At 43.6% G+C, this 20414-nt stretch overlaps 1 protein-coding gene across 1 annotated transcript in view; it reads left to right on the plus strand.

Annotated features, from left to right (window-relative positions):
- Window positions 1-17365: 17365 nt before the first annotated feature.
- Window positions 17366-20414, plus strand: part of GRXCR1 (glutaredoxin and cysteine rich domain containing 1) — an 84061-nt gene continuing 81012 nt past the window's right edge. The window contains exon 1 of the mRNA XM_059721675.1: window positions 17366-17840. Coding sequence (XP_059577658.1) covers window positions 17427-17840 — 414 coding nt within the window. The 5' untranslated portion in view covers window positions 17366-17426. The remainder of the gene's footprint in view (window positions 17841-20414) is intronic.

Raw genomic sequence — 20414 nt, forward strand, 5'->3', positions numbered from 1 at the left:
TAGTTAATGGGAGCTTCACCTCTCTAGACGTTGCTTAGGATATCGTTTGGACTCAGGTGACACAATCTGTCTCTCTCTCTCCAAAATCTGGTACCCAATTTATTATCTGTTAAGAACTGATAGAAACATGCAGTGAGCCAGGAGTTCTCTTGAACGCAGAGGCTCAAAAATGGATGGTATTATCCTCAAGATCTTTATGGATGCCAAGTAATTCACAAAGTACATTAATCCCATCTTCACCCTCCTCAGTGGAGAACTGAAGGAAGTTCTGTGAGTAGAAAGTTCAGTTTTTATCCCAGTCCAAATACTTAAGTTGTTAGAAGTGGGAATCTTTTGTGTCCCTGCCCTTCATAACTTCCTATTGATTCAATATTGAGTTTGGATGTGCAAATGATTTAGGGTGATTGACACAAACATCTTGATGATGTAGGTTAAAAGGCCAGCACTAGCTGCATAGCTGGAATACAGGACCTGAGACAACAGCACCCCCTTTGCTAGTTAGACTTCTTTATGATGTACAGTGGTAGAACAGTTAAGGTATTTCATTACAGATCCAGAAGAGTGAAACTCTTCTGGACCTGTGCTGATAGACACCCTCAGAAGATGAAGTTGTTAGTGAGTATTTTCTCATCAGGCTGGAAAGCCAAAGGTAGCCGTATGTGATGGTGACTATATTGTTCCCTGCATGTAATTGGTTATAGACACTAGTATTAACCATGATAGCTTGATGAGATGGACTGTGCTTGTGGACCACATCTGGAAGAATATATAAAACATTACAGCATGTCATATTACCAGTCTTGTCTGATTGGTTGTATCAAAGATAGTATATTTTGGCTGCTTGCTTGCAGATGTGAACAAAACCAAAAGTGGTTTTCTTTAAGCTTGGTGCACCCCCACACTGAGTGCAGCACATGCCCAGAATAGGCATTGCATTAGTTTGACCTGGCTCGCCCAATGTCTGTATAGATCAGACACTTCAGCAGGGCTTTTTGGCACTTTTATCTAATAGCTGATTGAATCAGCTATTAGATAAAAGCGCCAAAAGGCCCTGCTGAGGAGCCCAATCCATACAGATGCTTTGGAGCCAGGTCAAACAAATGTGCTGCCTCGTCCGGTAAAGCACTGTTTTTTTCCCACATCTGCAAGGAACCTTTATGTATTAACAGTAAAAGCAATCAAAGACAACACAATGTCATTGTCAATGTACAATAAGTTAATTGTTTAGTATATAGGTAATAGTGTGACTTGTCATGATAATTCTGTGAACCAGAGACTATATAAACTACAATAATTTAAAGGCAAGGCATGTCTGAACATGTCCTGGATCACTTGGTTTGGTCAAGTAAACAACACATTGCCTTTGACATAGCTACAGTAACACTTTCAGCCTCCACGTGCAATTCATTTCAGCCAAACATCTGGAGTTTCAGATTTTTCATTAACAATGGATTTCTTCAGGGGATTCACCCTTTATCTGTTTTGTCCATTTGGTAATACACCTAGATGAGCTGTCAGTGCACTGCACCAGGGCATTACCTGGCACAGCAATTCATTTCTGTGACTAGTTTAATCTGGATTTAGTTGGTAGGAGATATTCATTTTCTTTTCTGGTGCAGCAAAACTTTATAGTAAAAAGATAAAAACCCTCCTTCTCCTCTAGAAACTCTTGTTATAAAAGGTTCGGGGTTATAGAAACAGTAAGCATGTATATTTCTTCCATTCTGATGAAATCGTTATATTTTTCTGAAATATCACATTCAAGTCTCAAATTATTTTGCTTTTCAGGGTCAGGTGGAACACGAGAGAAAACATATGGGGTACCTGCATGAACAGCAACAAAAAAATCAGTGCCACACTAGTCACTGAAAAGATTTGTAATGAGCAAAGGATTCATTATTGACTTTAGTGTTAGGTTAAAGCTCTTTGCAATCCACCTAGTTATCAACACACCTCACATCAATGCCTATAACAGTAGCTGCTGCGATGTGTGAATCCTGACCCTAGTTGTGAGACAGGTATTGAATTATGCACCCTGGCCTTAGATGACCAAGCTCAAGGCTCAAAATCAGCAGAACTGATCAGCTGTATCAGCTGTTACTCCTTGCAAGTATAGTATTAGATATTCTTAAGAGTGCCATTAGTTTAAAGACTTTATTGGTTCCAGGAATATTTTATATGTCTAAAATGAGAAACTTTGATGAAAATGGTACAATTGTCCTTCAAGTCATGGAAAGTTGAGGGCATCATATTTAAAAAGGGAAATAGACAAAGAGTAAAAAAAAAAAGTTGCCTAAATTTAGGCTCCTAAATTGATTTCTAGGAATTAGAAAAATAGATTGACAGATTTCTATAGATCATTATTCATTTAACAAAATAATTTAACTTTTTTAACAAAGAAGTTACAGAAAAAAAGTTAATAATCACATATTAAAATAGCAAAAACAAGCTTGGTTTGGTCAAATTATCTGCTGTACATAGTTAATGGTTGCCAGGTACTAGAACTCCCCAGTAGCCTGGAGAACTTGGATTTACTCTATGGCCTCTGGGATATTTTCACAGCTGAAACAGTTTTCTGTATCCTAGGTTCTTTTTTTTTTTCTCCAAGCAAGGAAATCTAATCCAGTAGGGAATTAACTGAATTTGTCTCAGATGGAGACAAATTTTACCTTTCATAGTACAAATCATCTAAATCTGCAGCTCCGCTTGCCATATCTTCTTTTCTGTTGCTCTAGGTGTTCAATAACCTTATTTATTCAAACAGAGCAAATTAGGGCCAGAGCTCAAATGCACATACATATGTTAGAGCATGGGACCTCACAAACACACGCGCTTTTAAAAACCTACAGTTCAATTCATTGTTGTAATATTAATGTAGTAAAACCGTAGGAGCTAGTGATAGGCTTGTGGAAAACTATCCCTGTAACTGAGTCAACAGGCTTCAAATAGATCTCATAGTATACTGAAAAGTTAATATTGCATCAGTATGAATTTGTACCATCTTTCTACTGATGAATGGCAGCACTATGACATATCAATGTCCTTCAGATTTGCCATTGGTATTTAAACATTCTAGGAGGACTTCAAATTAGGAATCTGTAGGTCTCTAAAGTCGAAAGCTCTAAGGGAAGAGGGGCAGGGGATAGATCAGTCTGGATAGGCCCTTTCTTCCTCTTGCATCTGCTCTGTGCCACTGTGAGTTACAGGATATTGGGCTAGGTGGACCTGTGGTCTGACCAAGTATGGCATCTCTTATGTTTTTAAAAATCTGCAAATAATTAATAGAATACAGAACATGTTTAAATGAGGTAAAATGACCCCCTTTACACTGTACATCAAATGTGTTTTATGTAAAGTTTTGTTTTATGGCAAGTTGCTTTATAAACATCATAGATGAAGTACATGTTCATTTATTTAAATGTAGTACAATAAAAACTGTGTTAACCGGCATTTTACTAACTTGACTACTCTATTAACTGAAATTTCCAATATCCCCCAATACAAATCTTCACTTTAGCAACCGGAAGTTTTGCTGAGTCTATCCAGCATGTGCATCAAGTATTTCTGATGCACAGCTGGGGCGGGGCAGGGTGCGGGACGGAGGCACATCTCAACCAGGGGGCGGGGTGGTGGCTCAATCAGGGGGAGGGGTGGTGGCTCCTGTCGCTATACGCATCCTGGGAAGCATGGGGGGTGCCTGACCCTGGATCTACGTGGGGCAGGGCGGGCTGCTGTTGCAAGCTGAGGCTGGGGCTGGGGCTGGGGCAGTACTGGACTCCTCCCAGCATGGGTGGCTGCACTGCGCTCTTGTCTTTCTTTTCAGATAACCGGTTTTAGATAACTGGTACCCCCTTTACTCTACTCATGCCACATAACAAAGCTTTTACTGTACCCTCTTTTCCTTTTCATTTTGACATCCATTTCATTCCAATAGTCTCTTTTCCATGGTTCAATTTCCTTTTCACTGCTATTTTTACATGGCTTATTTTAACCGTTCTTTATCAGTTTTGCTTTTCACTTCTACCATCAAATAGAGTCTTGTAAAGTTCATTTTTACTGTGGTTTCAAAAAGTACAGTTGGAATCTCTTCAGCAGAGCTAATAAATGATTAAGGCAAAAACACTCTTTGTTGATCTATGGACTTTCACTAGACCCTGTTTCATTTATATTGCTACAATCCAATCTAATTAATTTATGGTCCTGTCCTGAAGTGAAACACAGTCAGCTTGAGTAACATAAAGTTGTACATAACATTGAACTGAGATACCCAAGGGAATTAGTATGCTAACCTTTAAAATCTGTAGATCAGGGCCATCCAATTTCTAAGAAACCAAAAGGCCACAATAGTGGGGGCTGCACTGGAGGTGGTGAGGGGCATGGAGCCCTTGGGGCCATACATCCTGTGCCACATTTTGTGAGATCTTTTGTTCCCCTTGTACACAGCACACCAAGGCAACATCCCCCTACACCAGATGTCCTGTCTCACCTAAGCTGCCAGCCATAGGTTCCCACTCTGCAGTGTGCCTCAGACACCCTGGGCCTTGGGCTTCCCCAGTACTATGAGCTATGCAGTGCTGCACTGTACTGCCCCAGGGGCAGGGAAGGATAAGCCAGAGGGCGAGAGAGTTGGGAGATGCTGGCTGCTTCTACAGCCAGGACAATAAAGGGAGTGGTAACTAAGTGACTGCAATTTATGCTGCCTGTGGGCCACCAGTTGGACAGCCCTGGTGTAGATCATGGGCTGGGTCCTCTGCTCTTGCAAACTGAGTGTATCTACATGTGCAAATAATCTGGAATAAGTTTACTCTTGAGTAAACTACTGAAGAGCAAACTCTCCTGGGCATGTGTCTACATGTGCAGGGATACGGGAACAGATTTGCTGCTCCTAGAAGCAGACTGCTCCCATTCCCTGTGGCTCTCCAGTGGGTCCCTGCAGAAGCCAGGAGGAGCTCTAGACTTCCCTTGGGTGCTAGCCGAGGGGCCTGGAGACAGCTGTCTCCTGGTGGAGGCTGGGATATTGCTCCCTGCTCCCGGGACCTGCCTGCCACCAGAGCCGGGCAATGTCCCCCTGCCTCGGTAGTGGAGAGCTCCCAGCCCTCACTCTGCAATTGGAAGGCTGCGGCTGGGAGTTTGTTATCTCCCAGCGCCAGCTCCTCAGTCATGAGGTCAGCACTGAGTGATCTCCCAGTGGAAACTCTGCTACACAGGGCGTCATTGTCCCCACCTGGGCTCCAATGGCAGTGCCTGCCCTGGCAGCAGGCAGCTCCCAGGGACAGGGAGCAATCTCCTGCCCCCTGCTGTCTGGCTGACCATAAGCACATTTTCTTCTGGTCAGGCATCTACAGGTGCGCTACATGTGCACAATTACTAATCACAAGTAAATTTGCTACTTGCATTTGCAGGTAGGAATTTACTCACGATTACAGCCAATGACTGCACAGTAAGCATCTGCACGTGTAGATATAGACATTTACTGTGCAGTAATTAGATCTACTGCAGAATAGCGCATCTTATGTAGACATACCCACTGGCACAGAACAATCAAAGTACCCAGAGCTACACTGCTCTACACTAACAGAGTCCTAGATCCATATTGTCAAGGTCTGCTTTTAGCAGCTTAAATGATTTTCCAGATGGTCTCTTCTGTACCCTTTCTGGTGTAGTTATGAGGATTTCACCCCTACTTTTATTCCTCCATTAGTTTCTTTTTAATTCAAGTTTTCATTCTTAAGTCAGTATGTTTTTAACCTTATCTGGTGAAAAGATAGATTTTACATTTAGGTCAATTCAGTGCTGTTTTCCTTGAGTCTGCAGAAAGACGGATTGAATCAATAGCTGTAAGCAGAAGTGTGTTCTGCTCTATTCATCTCTGTTAGATGATAACTGGTTCACTATGGATCACATGGTAGCTGAGTCATTATGCTAATGTGCTTATCCACTAGTATTGTGGGTGACAAGTATGGGGAAAAGAGTCAGTGAAATGGATTCAGCCTCAATCAATCCATCATTTAAAAAAATGTTACTTAATTAGTGGTAGATTTTAGTAGTGCTTTTCTTTTTCCTTTTGACTTGTTATGCTCACTCATAGCTTTCCAACCTGTTGCCCTGGCCTTCCAGGAAGACACAGGAAAAGAAGCTACTCTGTGGGGTTCCTGCTCCCCTGTAGAAGAGAGAAAAAATTAAGTCTTCCTATAGTTTCCCTCCAAGTTCCAAGGGTGCTTCCTACAGCAGCTGAGCAGCAGTCAGTTTCTACCACTCTTCTTCCCTGAGCAATTTATTTTCTCATTGTAATGCAGCATAGCTGGAAGATGCATTGAATGGAATAACAGGTATGGGGATGTGTAGCAGCCCAAGGAGGATCCTAACTGAAACATGAAGAGCAAGAATTGGAGTTGTATTATCATGTGGGAGAAGACTGGAAAAAATTACATTAACACTGCAATGGCACATGCTCATATCATATCTATATGACTCCCATTACTCTTAGGCTAAGCAGAGATGTTCAAAAAGCCTGAGGTGGAAATGAATTAAGTTATGCAGTTTTCTGTAAGTGAACTGGTAGAAAGGTTAGATTGGTATTGAACAGTATACATGTTTACTCTTTGGTGGGGTGGGGAGGGGAGGGGGGCATGCAGGCTGCCTTCACTGGCTGCAGCTTGTAAGTTGGGGGCACTCTTGCCCATCTCCCAGCATGCCTTGCAGGTTCCCTGGGTTGTTGGACACCGCCAAGTGCAGCTGAGCACCTGGACCACCTGTGACTGGTGACCGGGCAAGCATAGCATGCCCCTGCAGTGCTCCCTGCCCAAGGAATCTGGCTCCTGTAGCTGTGGGCCTAAAAAACCTGGCAGCACCATAGATGTCCATGGCCCAGGTACCTGTGGGAAGTGGTTGAGCTGTGGAGATCACAGAGTTGCCTTCATACAGGCCAAGACCTGAAGTTCTGCCCCCTGCCATGCTGACACACCAGAGGCACTGGCTCCCACTCGAGGGGGAGTCCATGCTGGGGTCCTGGTGGCAGGTAGCCTGCTAAAGGTAGCCTGGTCTCTGGCCTCTGAGATGTGTTGTACAGGAACCAGGGTCAGGCTCTGTGGGGTTGTGCCTGAGCACGGTGGCATGGGGTTCCCTGGCTGGATGTGCAAGAGCCGGGTTTTGGGCTTCATGGGGCTGTGCCTGAGCTCAGGGGTTCCCTAAGCTCAGTGTCAGGTGTGTATGTGCGTTGTGGGGTGCTTCATGATGGGGTGTGGGGGCATGGCCTGGGGATACAGGTGCCCAGGTCCTGGGGCTCATGCAAGGGTCACAGACAACTCCCATCCCCCTCCCCACCCCCACTAGCTGTCTGTAGCTGGCAGATGGCCAGAGGCAGGAGGTGGGGCTGGGGAGAAGGCCTGTGCTGGATTGACTCTGGGAGAGCTCAGGGGCAGGATCTACTAGGTGCTCAGCTAGAGCATCTGCATGTAGGCTGAGTGCTAGTACACATCGTCGTAAGAGGGGGTTATGGATAGGCTGCAAAGGAGGCTTGGATGTTGGAGGACAGAGATTTTATTTGAATCGAGAGGGGATCTGGCACAGAAGTTCAATTCCCTGGTCTAACCTAAATTGATTAGATTTGAGTGCATATCAAGCGAGGTCTATCTTAGACTGGGTTCCACCATTTTTAGATCAGTCTATGTGCACCAAACTTCTGTATGATTATTTGTTTAGAATGATTTCTGATCACTTAGATTGGCTTATGTGTAGTATTTGTACCTGCCCTTAGAAGATACACATTTTTGTCATGACTGATAGACAAGTCTCACTTTAAAAAAGCCCAGAACTGGAACAATGGCAGGGAAATCAAGAAGCATTTAGGATAACAGTGAAGGGCTCCTAATCCCCATCTTGCTTTCTTCAATACTAGTATTCCTTATTTCTAAAAGGGATAAAATTTACTCACAAAAATGAAAATTAACCAGAGTCTAGACAAAGAGTTGAAGACCCAAAAAGATAGGTTTGGTTTAGTCATTTCCTGTATTGCTGCTAGAAAAATCTAAACTGTACTATTTGAAAGTAAAAATTGTAAAAATACAACTTATTTGTATTCTCATCTGGACAGGACATAAAAAAATAAAGGTGGCAAAAGACCTGAAATGAAACATTTAAAAAACGAACAAGAGAAATGGAAAAAGGGCAAACACTTAGCATTGAACAATCATTAACTAAAAGCATGAGAGAGACAGAAGCTTATACTGGGAAAAAAATTCAGTGGTAGAGTAATAAAAAGGATAATTAAAGTAAAAATAAAGTGACTTTATTAAGCAAAAAAATGCCTCGTTGCTGCATGGTTCTGCTGCATTAGCTCTGGATGATATTGTCCACTAAATGAAATACCCTGATCAATAAAATTATACTTTAGCCATAAAAACTAGAAAAAGAGGAAGAAGTATGTGTAGTGAAACACGATGAAAAGCATAAAGTAAAAATTGACCAGTAGAACCAGACTGGTTTGCATGGTATTTACTTACCTTACTCCTGACAACAAAAGCATTCGAGTTTTTCATTTTCATGACCACTCATTCATCTATAGTATTCTCCAATGAAATGTTGAGTTGTTGCACAGTGGAATTATCTTATAATCTTATAACAAAGTATTCGTACTCAGTCAATACACAGATTAGAACATAATTTAAATTAGAAGACAATGCCTGCATTTACTGGATGTTGCATTAACATTTTTTATTAGATAGGCCAAGTCAGCCTTTAATCACAGAAAAAGCCTTGCAGAACTTTGCCACTGAGTCCAATTGGCCTGAGACCAAGTCCATAATAAAGAAAGCACGTTATCTACTAGAGGAGAAAAATATTAATTTGTTGTGTAAAATAACTGATAAAGGGAATCAACACTTGGAACACATTCAAAAGTCCTTGCAAAACAATTGAGTTTTACTGTTGAAGCTGAAGAAAGAAAAATAGAATAATTACTGTATTATAAAATATTATTAATTTGAAGTAATGTTAATAATGAATTGTGCTGGCTCTCATAGGTCATGTGGGTAAGTAGCAATTTTGTAATCTGTGATTCAGCCTATGGAGACAATGCATTTTTTATCGAATGTCTGATATACATATTTGATAAAAGTACAGTTTGATAAGATATTTTGCTTCCTAAAGGATTAAATCTTTTTACTCCTGTTATTAATTATTTTAGAGCATTTCTTCTCTGAAAATAATAGTTGATTATTATTCACATCACATTGTATTATTCAAATTACATCTTTTCGGAAGAAAAATGTTTGACAGCTACACACTGTTATGAAATATCATTAACTGTTAGTATTCCCAATTCAGAGATTAGAGAAGAAGAGAAGATGTAATCCTAAACCACGTCCAGATGTGCGCAGCCATGAGGTATGTGACACTGCAGACATGTCTGCACATGCCACATACTGCACATTCAGCTATTCTCCGTGCTGCAAGGGAGCAGTGGGGGGGGAGGGGGAGTTCTTGAAAAAGAACCCACACAAATAAAAAGGTGGAGTGGGGTACATGGGGGCAGCACATGACACTCAAAACTGGAACCTGGCTGGCAGGAGCTATGATCTGGTTGCCCGCCAGGCTCTGAGCAGCAGGATTGCCACTGCTGCAGCCCCAGGAGGCCCCTGGGACTCTAGGTAAGGCTGCTGGAGCCAGCCCAGTGCTGGTCCTCACTTCCCCTACCCCACCTGGGGCAACTTGCTATATGCCAGAGGGCATGTGGCACAGGCCTTCTCTGGGGACAACTAGCAGGGGCACAAGGTGTCCCTCTGCTAATTGCCCCCGAGGAACCAAATGTCCACGCTTGTGTGGATGTGGCCCTAGAGTCAAGATGCCTGATTTTTCTCTATCCTACATAGTATTTGTACTACTACCAGGGCACATCTGCATGTGCAAAAGTAGTGCCTGAATAACCTGTGGAGCTTATTGCTCGGGACTTAATTGCTCCTGGGTGCGCCGTTTGAACTTGTGCCCAGGAGCAATTGATGCTGAAGTAATAAGCTCTGCAGTTAATTCAGGCATAGCATGTGAAGCCAGGGTAGAGAATCCCTGTCTGGCAGGGAACCCTGGGGTTCAGCCTGCCAGCCTGGGGCTGCTGCCCCTGGCTCAACATGCTGCAGAGGGGTTGGCTGGAGCACAAGGTCTCTTCAGAGCAGGGGTAGCCAGCAAGTAGCCCCTGCACTGAAGCACCCTCATGCCCCAGCCAGCCAGCCAGCCAGCCAGCATCTACACACACTGCTGTAGTGTTTTTCACTTCACAGCAGGATACTACTTGTATTAACAAGTACAGAGTAAATTAGTTTACTCCAACCTAATACGGGTGCAAGTGTAGATACCAAGGTGTTTCCTGTGCAGCTAATTAGTCAACTGCACAGTAAATGTCTCATGTAGATGTGACCGAATTCCATTAGTTTTAAATAGTTATTCTTGTTTTATACCAATTGAAATGAGACCAGAACCAGACACTAGATTCTTATCCAGTTAGAAGCTTGGTAAATTTAATTACCAAGTAGATCTATATCCTCAATCAGCTGTATGGTACAAAGTACTGATGGGTCAGAATATCATATCATTTCCAAAAGTATTTTAACAAAAATAAAAATATTTTTTTTTTGTCAATATTTTTCACAGAGGTTTCTCAGTTCTAACTATAAATCTAAAAATGAAAATATTTTTCAGCTTTTCAAAAAATACTAAAAATGTAAGAATGCTGAAAACATTGAAGAAATACTTGAAAACACTTTTTTTGAGGGCACCTATACAGGAGCAGTGAGGCCGCTCCAATTCTCTGTAATTACGTGTCGGAGCAGACTCACTGATGGATCATGGCAATTACTATGCTCCAACAGACTCCAGTGTCTTGTGTATTAGCATCCCTGTGCTTAAAAATGGCAGTTGGAGTACATTTATCTAAAGCTCATTCAATGAGCTTCAGATAAAGCGCCCCCTGCCACCATTTTTAAGTGCAGGGATACTGATACATGAGATGATCTTTGTTCTTTAATTACTGCCACTCTAATTAAAGGTTCTTCCTCCCCTACCACTTCCGGACCACGTGTATAAGCACCCTAAGTCAGGGGTGGGCAATTATTTCAGGCAGAGGGCCATTTACCAAGTTTTGGCAAGACATTGAGGGCCACATGGGTAGTCCCGCCCCTTGACAGGTGCCCCACCCCCTGATCACCATCTTGGGATTGGAAGTCCCACTCCATAACCCCTGAACTTTACCGCCAGAAGCCCACTCTCTTGCCCCCTGGAATTACTCTTTTCAGCAAGGTGTTTTGCCATCTCTGAACAGAAAAATATTACATTATATTCTAAAAATCAAATATGTACTACAACATTCATTAATTAAATTATATCTATATATATATATATAATAATACTATCATCTCTATGTACATTACACAAGCACGTGTAAATCAGGACAAATATATATATATTTGTCCTGATTTACACGTGCTTGTGTAATGTACATAGAGATGATAGTATAATAGCTTAAAATGAAGTCTTACTCTTGCATATTGTGTGGGGGGGGGTGGGGGGAGGCTGGGTATAGTTTTGTGGGTATAGTTTTGTGGGTACGTGGGGTGTGAGGTAGGGTGTGTGTGATTTGTGGGAGGTAGATAGGTGTGGGGGATGTGGGTGTGTGTGGGGTGTGGGTGGGTATGGGTTTTGTGGGGGGCTGTAAGTGTATGGGGGGAGGGTGGCAGCTTGCGTGGAGGAGGAGGGTTTGCCCACAGCCTGTCCCTCCCCCCATGGCAGGCAGAGCCCCCACCAGTGCTCCTGCAAGCCTGTGTTCCTGCCACTTCTTTCCCAGGGTTCTGGCATGGGTCCTGTGCTCCTGCTCATTGCCACTTGCCCCCCATTTGCCACTGCTGTCCTTCTCCTGCCACTTCCTGGCCCTGCCCCCGCCCCCCCCCACACTGGCACCATCTCCCAGCTGCTCCTTCAGTCCTAGAGCTGTGGCTGGGAACCATGTGATGCCAGAGCATACACATGGTGGAGAAATGGCAATGGCAGGTGGGAGGAAGGAGCAGTGTGCATGGAGCACAGTGACAGCTATGTGGGAACATGGGGCCCACACCAGTGCACTGGATCCAGTACCAGAGGTGCCTAGAGCAGCGCGGTAGGAGTGTGGGATCCCTGCTGGCAGGGCTTCTTTGGAGCTCGGCTCTCCTGCTGCTCTCCTGCTGCTTAAGCAGGGAGAGAAGGGAGCCAGCCTGGCTCCATAGAGTCTGTGGCAGCCTGGGCCCCATGCTCCTGCTGCCCCACTTTGGGGTCTGCCAGTGATGGTCCTAGTGCACAGGCATGGGCCCCATGCTCCCACCTAGATGTCACTGTACTCCACGTGCCTGTTCACTGCCCCTCCCCCACCTGCCACAGTCATTTCTCTGCTCTCCCCCTCTCCATCCCTCAGTGCCTGGCACCACTTGGTTCCTAGCTGCAGCACTGGGATTACAGGAGCTGCCTCCCTCCCCACTGCTTCTTATCTGTATTTCCATCAGTGCAGAGAGGCAGGAAGATCCCCAGGCCAGAAGGCTTGGCTAGGCAGAGGCTTCAAGATGGGGCCTGGAATGGGGGGGCTGGATGAGGGGCTGGGCCAGGCTGGACTTGCTTCTGCAGCTGTTTAGTTCTGCCTCTGGCTCACCCTGGGTCCTACTGCCTCTGGCTCCTCTCATCTTTCATAGGCAGCCAAGGGCAGATAAATATTACTTTTCTAATTTTTTTAGGGGCCCCATGGGCCAGATAGATGGCCTGGTGGGCCGAATCCAGCCCACAGGCCTTATTTTGCCCACCCCTGCCCTAAGTGCATAATTACTGAAAAAACTTCTTGAAATTTTAAGAGGGAAGTCTAGGTCTTAGTTAGAGAATACAGAGGCATGATTCTGTGATCTCTGTGGCAGGAGGGTGGGTGGACTAAAAACTTTGACGAGTCTCATAGGCTAGGGACAGAAGTTACATATAAACCAGTTGAAGTGATCAGAAACTGGTTTAAACCTGTAACAGAACATTAGTTCAGTGCACACAAACCAGTTTCAAAATGGTTGAAACTGGTTTGAGATAAACCTGGTTGAATGTTGTATCAGACTTAGCCAATTGAGGTCAAACCAGTTTATGGAACTTGTGCCCCAGACCCCTTCCTGGTTTAAGTTAAAACAGAGTCGCCTGACATCCCAGCATGCTCTGCAGCCCTGGGCTAGATTGGGCTGTGCTGTCTGTTCAGCTAAACAGGGTTGGCCCCACCTCTCTCCTCCCTAGCAAGAGCACTATCACTACTCTGACTGGCTGAGAAAGGGGTAGCAGTGTGAAATCCTGTGATGGAGTGCTGCTAGATCTGCCTGGCAGGGAGCTGCAGCCCTTGCTGCCGGGCATTGTAGAGGTGAGGCACCTGTCATCTGCTGTCTGCTTTGCGGTGGTGCCAGGCACTTGGGGTGGGCTGCTGCAGACCAGTCACTGCCTATGCCTTTTGGGCTGTGGGGCTGGGCCAGACCAGGCTGCACTCCTGGGCCATGAGGTCAGGCTGGGCTAGAGTGGTCCATTGCCTCCCACTGCTGCTGCCCATGTACCTGGCCCACAACAGCCTGCCCTGAGCAACTGGCACTGCTGCAAACAGGTGGTGGGTGACAGGTGCTTCACCTGTGCTTGCCATGATGGTTTGCTCCACTGCCACCACCAGGAGAGGGAAGGGTGGGGAGCCATGTTGCAGCTGCGGCCCACCTGCAAACCATAGCTCCCATGTGGGGTTGGAGGTGGGAGGCAGTGGGTGCTGACCCCCCCCCCCCCGGATTGTCCCAGTCCAGGCCATGCTGCTGCAGTGGGAGACAGTGGTGAGTCGGGCTTCATAACTAGCCCTGGCTCCCCCCTCTTGCAACCAGGTCACATCCCCTCTCCTCACCCCCTCATTGCAGTCAGCTGGCTGCTCCTTGGAGGGACTTGGCCCAGGGCATCATGTTGGTGCCCCCACTGTCTGTACTTAGCTCTGGACTCAGAAGAAATGTGTGTGCACATATGCAAATTCTAAAAGGTTATTTTTTATATTGTGTATTACTTTTGCTTTTCATCAATCACTTAGTGGAAAAATTAAAGACAGAAAGAATTCCTATTGCAATTTATTTTGAATGTTCTGCCTGCAACTATTTCCCTTAGCCACCGGAAATTTAACAAGATTAGAAAAAGTAAGAGAGTTACTTGAGCCCAATAAATGTAGCTGTATGCCAGTATGGAGTCTTTTGGCCACCTGCTTTCAAATACAGTTGGTGCTGAATTTTCAAATTAAAGCATGTAAGTTGTTAAATTCAAGAAGCGTTTTACCTACAGATTCTGCACATGCCCGTGTAAACAGACATTTGTGCATATGGACACTTTTTATGTAAGGAAATGTTTGCAATGCTCCTGTTTAGGTTTAACTCTGAGAATGTTCATGTGATTTATGTGACCAATGACAGCTCAACAACATGGCCTGAAGGTTCTGTATCAAGCCATGAATACTAGAGCGAACCATTCACTATCACACTATACAGTAGAAAATGTGCAATTTCTTCAAATGTAAACTGCTCCAAACAAATTCGTTTATACTGGCTGCCCATGACTGGCAGACCATTTTTATTCTTGCAGCTATTAATACACTGCACAGAAACCTGCTGCTTGAATTTAGTACTGACAGGTCAAGAATAGGCCTGTGCGAGTAGGCAGCTATTCGATTCGGCTTCGGATCCGGCCTCTTCGAATGCCAATGATCCAATCCAGACCTCCGGACCGGGTCCCACTTCAATCCGGTCGAAGTGGCTCGGAAGCTTCGGAGTCACCTTGGAGATCCGGCCATAGGGTATAATGGGGAATCAATCAAATATCTATAACTTTGTTGTTTTTTGTTTGATTTGAATAACACTTACAGGGGTGGTAGCCTCTGCTGATAGCATGAAGCATGCCAAGTTTCAAGATCAGTGCAGGGGTTCAGGGGGACCTGTACCCCAAATTCCTAAAAGCAAAACTCATGTAATGTGTATGTGTTATACCACAGAGGGATGAAAACTGCAGGGGTATTCACCCCTGCTGAGGCCATGAAGCCTGCCAAGTTTTAAGGTGATGGGTGCAGGGGTTTGGGGGGAACTGGACCTCAAACTGCTGACAGGCAAAACTAGATAACACTGTGTGTGTTAAGGCACAGCAGGTTGAAAACTGCAGGGGTGGTGGCCCCTGCTCAAGCCACAAAGTCTGCCAAGTTTCAAGGAGATAAGTGAAGGGGTCTGGGGGGAACCGTACCATAAGCTGCAGACAAGCAAAACTCGTGACATGGGTGACACTGTGTGTATTAAGGCACAGCAGGGTGAAAGCTGCAGGGATGGTGGCCCCTGCTGCGGCCACGAAGCCTGCCAGCTGTCGAGGAGATAGATGCAGGGCTTCTGGGTTCTGGGGCCTTGCACCTCTAGCTGATGACAGGCAAAACTCGTGACATGGGTGCTTGTGCAACTGTATCTCTCTTGGGGCAGTTGATTGTCTGTATTGATTATTTCCTCTCCTTAGTTTGTGGTTTTGTAGGTGTTAATCGTTGCTTGTTAACACCTTCAAAAAGACAGACTAAGCGGAAGAAATAATCAATACAGACAATCAACTGTCCCAAGACTGACAGTCAATTGCACAAGCACCCATGTCTCGAGTTTTGCCTGTCAGCAGCTTGAGGAGCAGTTTCCCCCAAACCCCTGCACCTATCACCTTGAAACTTGGCAGACTTCATGGCCTCATCAGGGGTAACCACCCCTGCAGTTTTCACCCCCCTGTGGTGTAACACGTACACGTGACATGAGTTCTGCTTTCAAGAAGATGGGGTGCCGTTCCCCCGAACCCTGGAACCGATCTTCTTGAGACTTGGCAGGCTTCATGTTCTCAGTAGAGGCTACCACCCTGGCAAGTTTCATCTAAAGTAGACAAAAAACAACAAAGTTATAGATATTTAATTGATTCCCCATTATACACTATGGCTGGATCTCTGAGATGGCTCCGAAGATTTTCTGAAGTGGTTTGGAAGCTCCAGCTTCCAAGCTGAAAGAAGCCAGCGCTTTGATCCGGACATGCTGCTTCGGATGCTGAAGTGTCCGAAGCTTCTCCGGATCCAAAGTATGATCTGAAGCCTCTGACAGACCTAGTCACTAATATACCATTTAGCTTTAAAAATCAGTATAGACTTAGTTCCAGTTATAGGAGTTACTCCATGTTTAGTCACACTGGTTTCAGAAGAAGTAGAAGCTGGCACTAAATGGTTGTGATCTCTTGTGGTTGATCCAAGCATGTAAAATGTGTTCCTACCCCCTGTTCTTGTCCCATTTTTCTTTGTTTGCCTGTTGTTTTCTTTTCTACCTCTTCTCAAGACACCCTTAACTCAGCCTATCATGATTTATAAAACAGAATAGAAATAGAGCTACTGCAAAGTATTACTTATGTATAAGTTTATTATATATTTATTTGTTACTTTGTGGGCATGTCTACACAAGATGCTGACTGTGCAGTAGCTGAAAAATACTGTGCAATAGCACATCACAGCACAGACTACTATATTATTAGACTACTGTGCAGTAGTATCATCTAAAAGATGTTTGCTGGTGCCACTGCGCAGTAACTCCAGTTACTATGAATTTATTTAGTACTTGCTAATACAAATACAAAATAAATGTGCAGTAATGACTGAACAGTAGCATCTCATATAGATGTGACCTGTGTATCAAAAGTGTGTTTACTCACTTTTCTTTCTACCATTGTATGAACAAGCCACCAACACCAAATATACACATTTAATTCTGCCTTTATCTGTAAACTCCCATTGATTTTCCACTGAATTGCATGGAAAGCAAATACTGGCTTTTAACCTATTACCAAGAGCTTATCGGTCTGTTTAAAACTATGCATCCATCATTGGCCTCTCTTCAAACCTGGAGCACAGAAAAACAGAAGTATAATTACAATAGAACTGAAGCCCAAAGAAAATTTTTCCTTCTCTTTTGACTCTCTCGAAAAGACCTTTACCTCAAATAAACTCTCAGAATGTAATTGTTATTATTTTGTTTTTTACATATTAATTTGATACAAATTTTAGATATTATTTTCTCTTTAAATCAATAATTATTCACACTTCCTTCTTTCCTGCCTTCCTTTTCTTTCTTCCTTGGTGCTAAAAAACTACACAATGCCTCTTTAATATTTAATTGATGATATCAATTTTCAGGTTTTAGTTTAAAGGTAACCATAGCACAAACACATTCATTATTAACTGGAGAACGGCAGTGTAGGTTCTTGGGAATCCTCTTTCTTTTAGACTTTAGTTCAATATGAGTCCTGTTGTCACTGGAAAACCTCTGTGTTGTAAGTGTGACAAACTGGCAAATACAGTGACAACAAAACCAGAACAATGTAAACTGCTGATGTCAATGGGTATGACGATGCTTAAAAATGAGATGAAGACTGAAGTTGAGAGACTGTCAAGGAAAGTCCGCTTTCGAATTGCTTCTTCTCATAGTGGGAGAGTACTAAAGGAGGTGTATGCAGATGGAGAAACTGCAGACTCTTTAGATTCTGAATGTGCCAGTAGTTCGGAGACTGACCAAAACAGCAGACTGAGTGAACTGGATGGACAGCAGAATGGACATTTAGGATCGGAGTGTGATGAAAATGAAAATGAGCAGGATGACTTGCTCATTTTAGCAAGAGCAACTAAAGACAAGGGGTTTGGTACAAAACGAGTCAACATTCTAAGCAAAAATGGTACAGTCAGAGGAGTTAAACATAAAGTCAGTGCTGGTCAAGCTCTGTTTGATAATTTGGCAAAAGTGTTTCAGGTAAGTGAAACAGATATGTTCAGTGAGAGAACATTCTCTCATTTACTTGTATCTAATAGTGACCTCCTATTTCTTCCAAAACTCTCTTATGAATTAGTCCTTATGAACAGAATTCATAGAAGTACACCTCTTCACTGTAGATTTCCCTATGTGGTACAGGATCATTGTTCCTTACAATGCAAGTTGGTTATACAACCTCTCTCTCCATTTTTACTTCCTTTGGGGTTTGCTAACTAAAATGTTTGTTCTTTGCCTGGTTTAGAAAGACATGGAAGAAAGATGTGACTGAAGAATGAATTACCAGCTTAATTATTTGAAGTTTTTGGAATGGAACTATGGGGTTATATTATATATTATCAGGCTTACTGTGTATGTTTTAATGGGTTTACTTTCATAGCTAGTATCCTCTGTACGTAAATATTTATACTTACAGACTGCATTGTGTTTAACCTGGTAGTGAATCAAGTTAAACAGAATGGCAGTAATAACCATTCTTAAACCCAAATGTTTTAGAGTCGGAAATCTCTCTAATTAATGTCTGGTCACAAAATTGCCAAATATCTATATGGGAAACAGTTGATTTCTCTCTGAATCCTTAAAAGTGAGAACAAGATTCCTCAGAAAAATAAAATCAATTTGCATCTTAAAGTAACCTATATTTCAAACATGAATATTATAAAATACACTATTAAAGTTTTTTAATATTAATGTTCAAACTGGGTGCATGTACACTTGCAATTAGTATGCAGCGATACACTTCGGTGCAGCTCATGCTGGAGTTTATTTCTCCCAGGCATAGCGTTTACATGTGCACCCAGGACCACAGCACATTGAGATGGGGCAGAACAGCTCTGAATTGGCAGGGGACTCTGGCGGTCAGCCTGCCAGCTGGAGGCTGCTCCACCCCAGCTCAACATACTGTGGAGGGGCTGGCTGGGGTATGAGGGTGTTACAGTGTGGGGCTAGCCACCACTGTCTTCATGTGCATTTTGGTGCATGAAACTACTATGCTGTAGGATAGTACTTGTGTTAGGCAGTCCTATCCTACAGAAGAGGTAATTAAGTTACTGCACCCTAAGACAGGTGCATGTGTAGACAGTGATGCTTTAATGAGAAGCCAATTAGTCAGGTCTGCAGTAAAGCACACATATAGATGCACCCACTGAATAGCAACATGTAGGCTTTCAAATAGTTTTCTAGATGCAGCTAAAATCCACAATTATTATTAGAATTAATAAATAGGCAGTCTTGTTTTCAAACTATTTATGTACTTCTGGTGTTTTAAATAAACCTTTCATTTTTAGTTTCTCAAATTAAATGCTCATATCTATGCTAAGTTTTTGTGTCCTCCACTTAGGAATAGCTATAGAAAAACAAACGCTCTATTTACTTCTATTAACGCAAGCATATCTCCTGTATTGTTTCATGCCGTCTTGGTAAATACTGGCATTTCAAAGGAACAAACACCCTTCAAAGAGGCTGTGCTCAGTCGATGCTAGTGCCATGTAAGCATTATGTCCCACTTACCTGATGCATGGTGTCATTCTTACTGGTTACGCATGTATTATCTCTTGAAACTACTTTCAGTCACCTTACAAGGGATTCTTCCTAATTAAGTTATGAGTCAGGAAATGTTAATTAAGATGTGTTTGAGTCTTTCTCCTCTTTTTTTCTCTATATGTTTGTTAATGCTGCTATTCTACATGAATCAGATTTCCACACTAAGTCACTTCCTTAGCCTCTGTCCTTCTTAAAAAGAACTCACTTCAGCCACGTTACATACATAGAGTTTAAAAAAATCCAAATATCTAAGTTAATGGAACCACCAGAATGGGTATGTACCTTATTTAGTAATTATGTGACCTTATACCATCACTCTTGACTTTCTGTTCCCACGTTTGGACTATAGATTCATAGACATTAGGACTGGAAGGGACCTCGGAAGATCATTGAGTCCAGCCCCCCGCCCGAAGGGCAGGAAGTCAGCTGGGGTCATAGGATCCCAGCAAGGTAAACATCCAATTTACTCTTGAAGGTGTTCAATGTAGGTGCTTGAACCACCTCCGATGGCAGGCTATTCCAGACCTTGGGGGCTTGGACAGTAAAGAAATTCTTCCTTATGTCCAGCCTGAAACGGTCTTGCAGTAGTTTATAACCGTTCAACCTCGTCATCCCTTGGGGCACTCTGGTGAACAAACGTTCCCCCAAATACTGGTGGTCACCCCTGGTAAAGTTATAGGTGGCCATCAGATCACCCCTGAGCCTGCGCTTTTTCAGGCTAAAGAGCCCTGTAACTTTCAGCCTGTCATCGTAAGGTCTGTTTTCCTGACCTCTGATCATGCATGTGGCTCTCCTCTGCACCCTCTCAAGCTTCTCCACATCCTTTTTGACTTGTGGGGCCCAAAACTGGACGCAGTACTCCAGCTGAGGCCTCACCAAGGCCGAGTACAAGGGGAGAATGACGTCCTGGGATTTGCTTGAGAAGCATCTGTGGATGCAAGCCAGCGTTTTGGTCACTTTACTAGCAGCAGCATCGCATTGCAGGCTTATGTTCATCTTGCGGTCAACGATGAC

The sequence above is a fragment of the Alligator mississippiensis genome, chromosome 2, assembly GCF_030867095.1.
Source record: "Alligator mississippiensis isolate rAllMis1 chromosome 2, rAllMis1, whole genome shotgun sequence".
NCBI classification, from domain to species: Eukaryota; Metazoa; Chordata; order Crocodylia; family Alligatoridae; genus Alligator; species Alligator mississippiensis.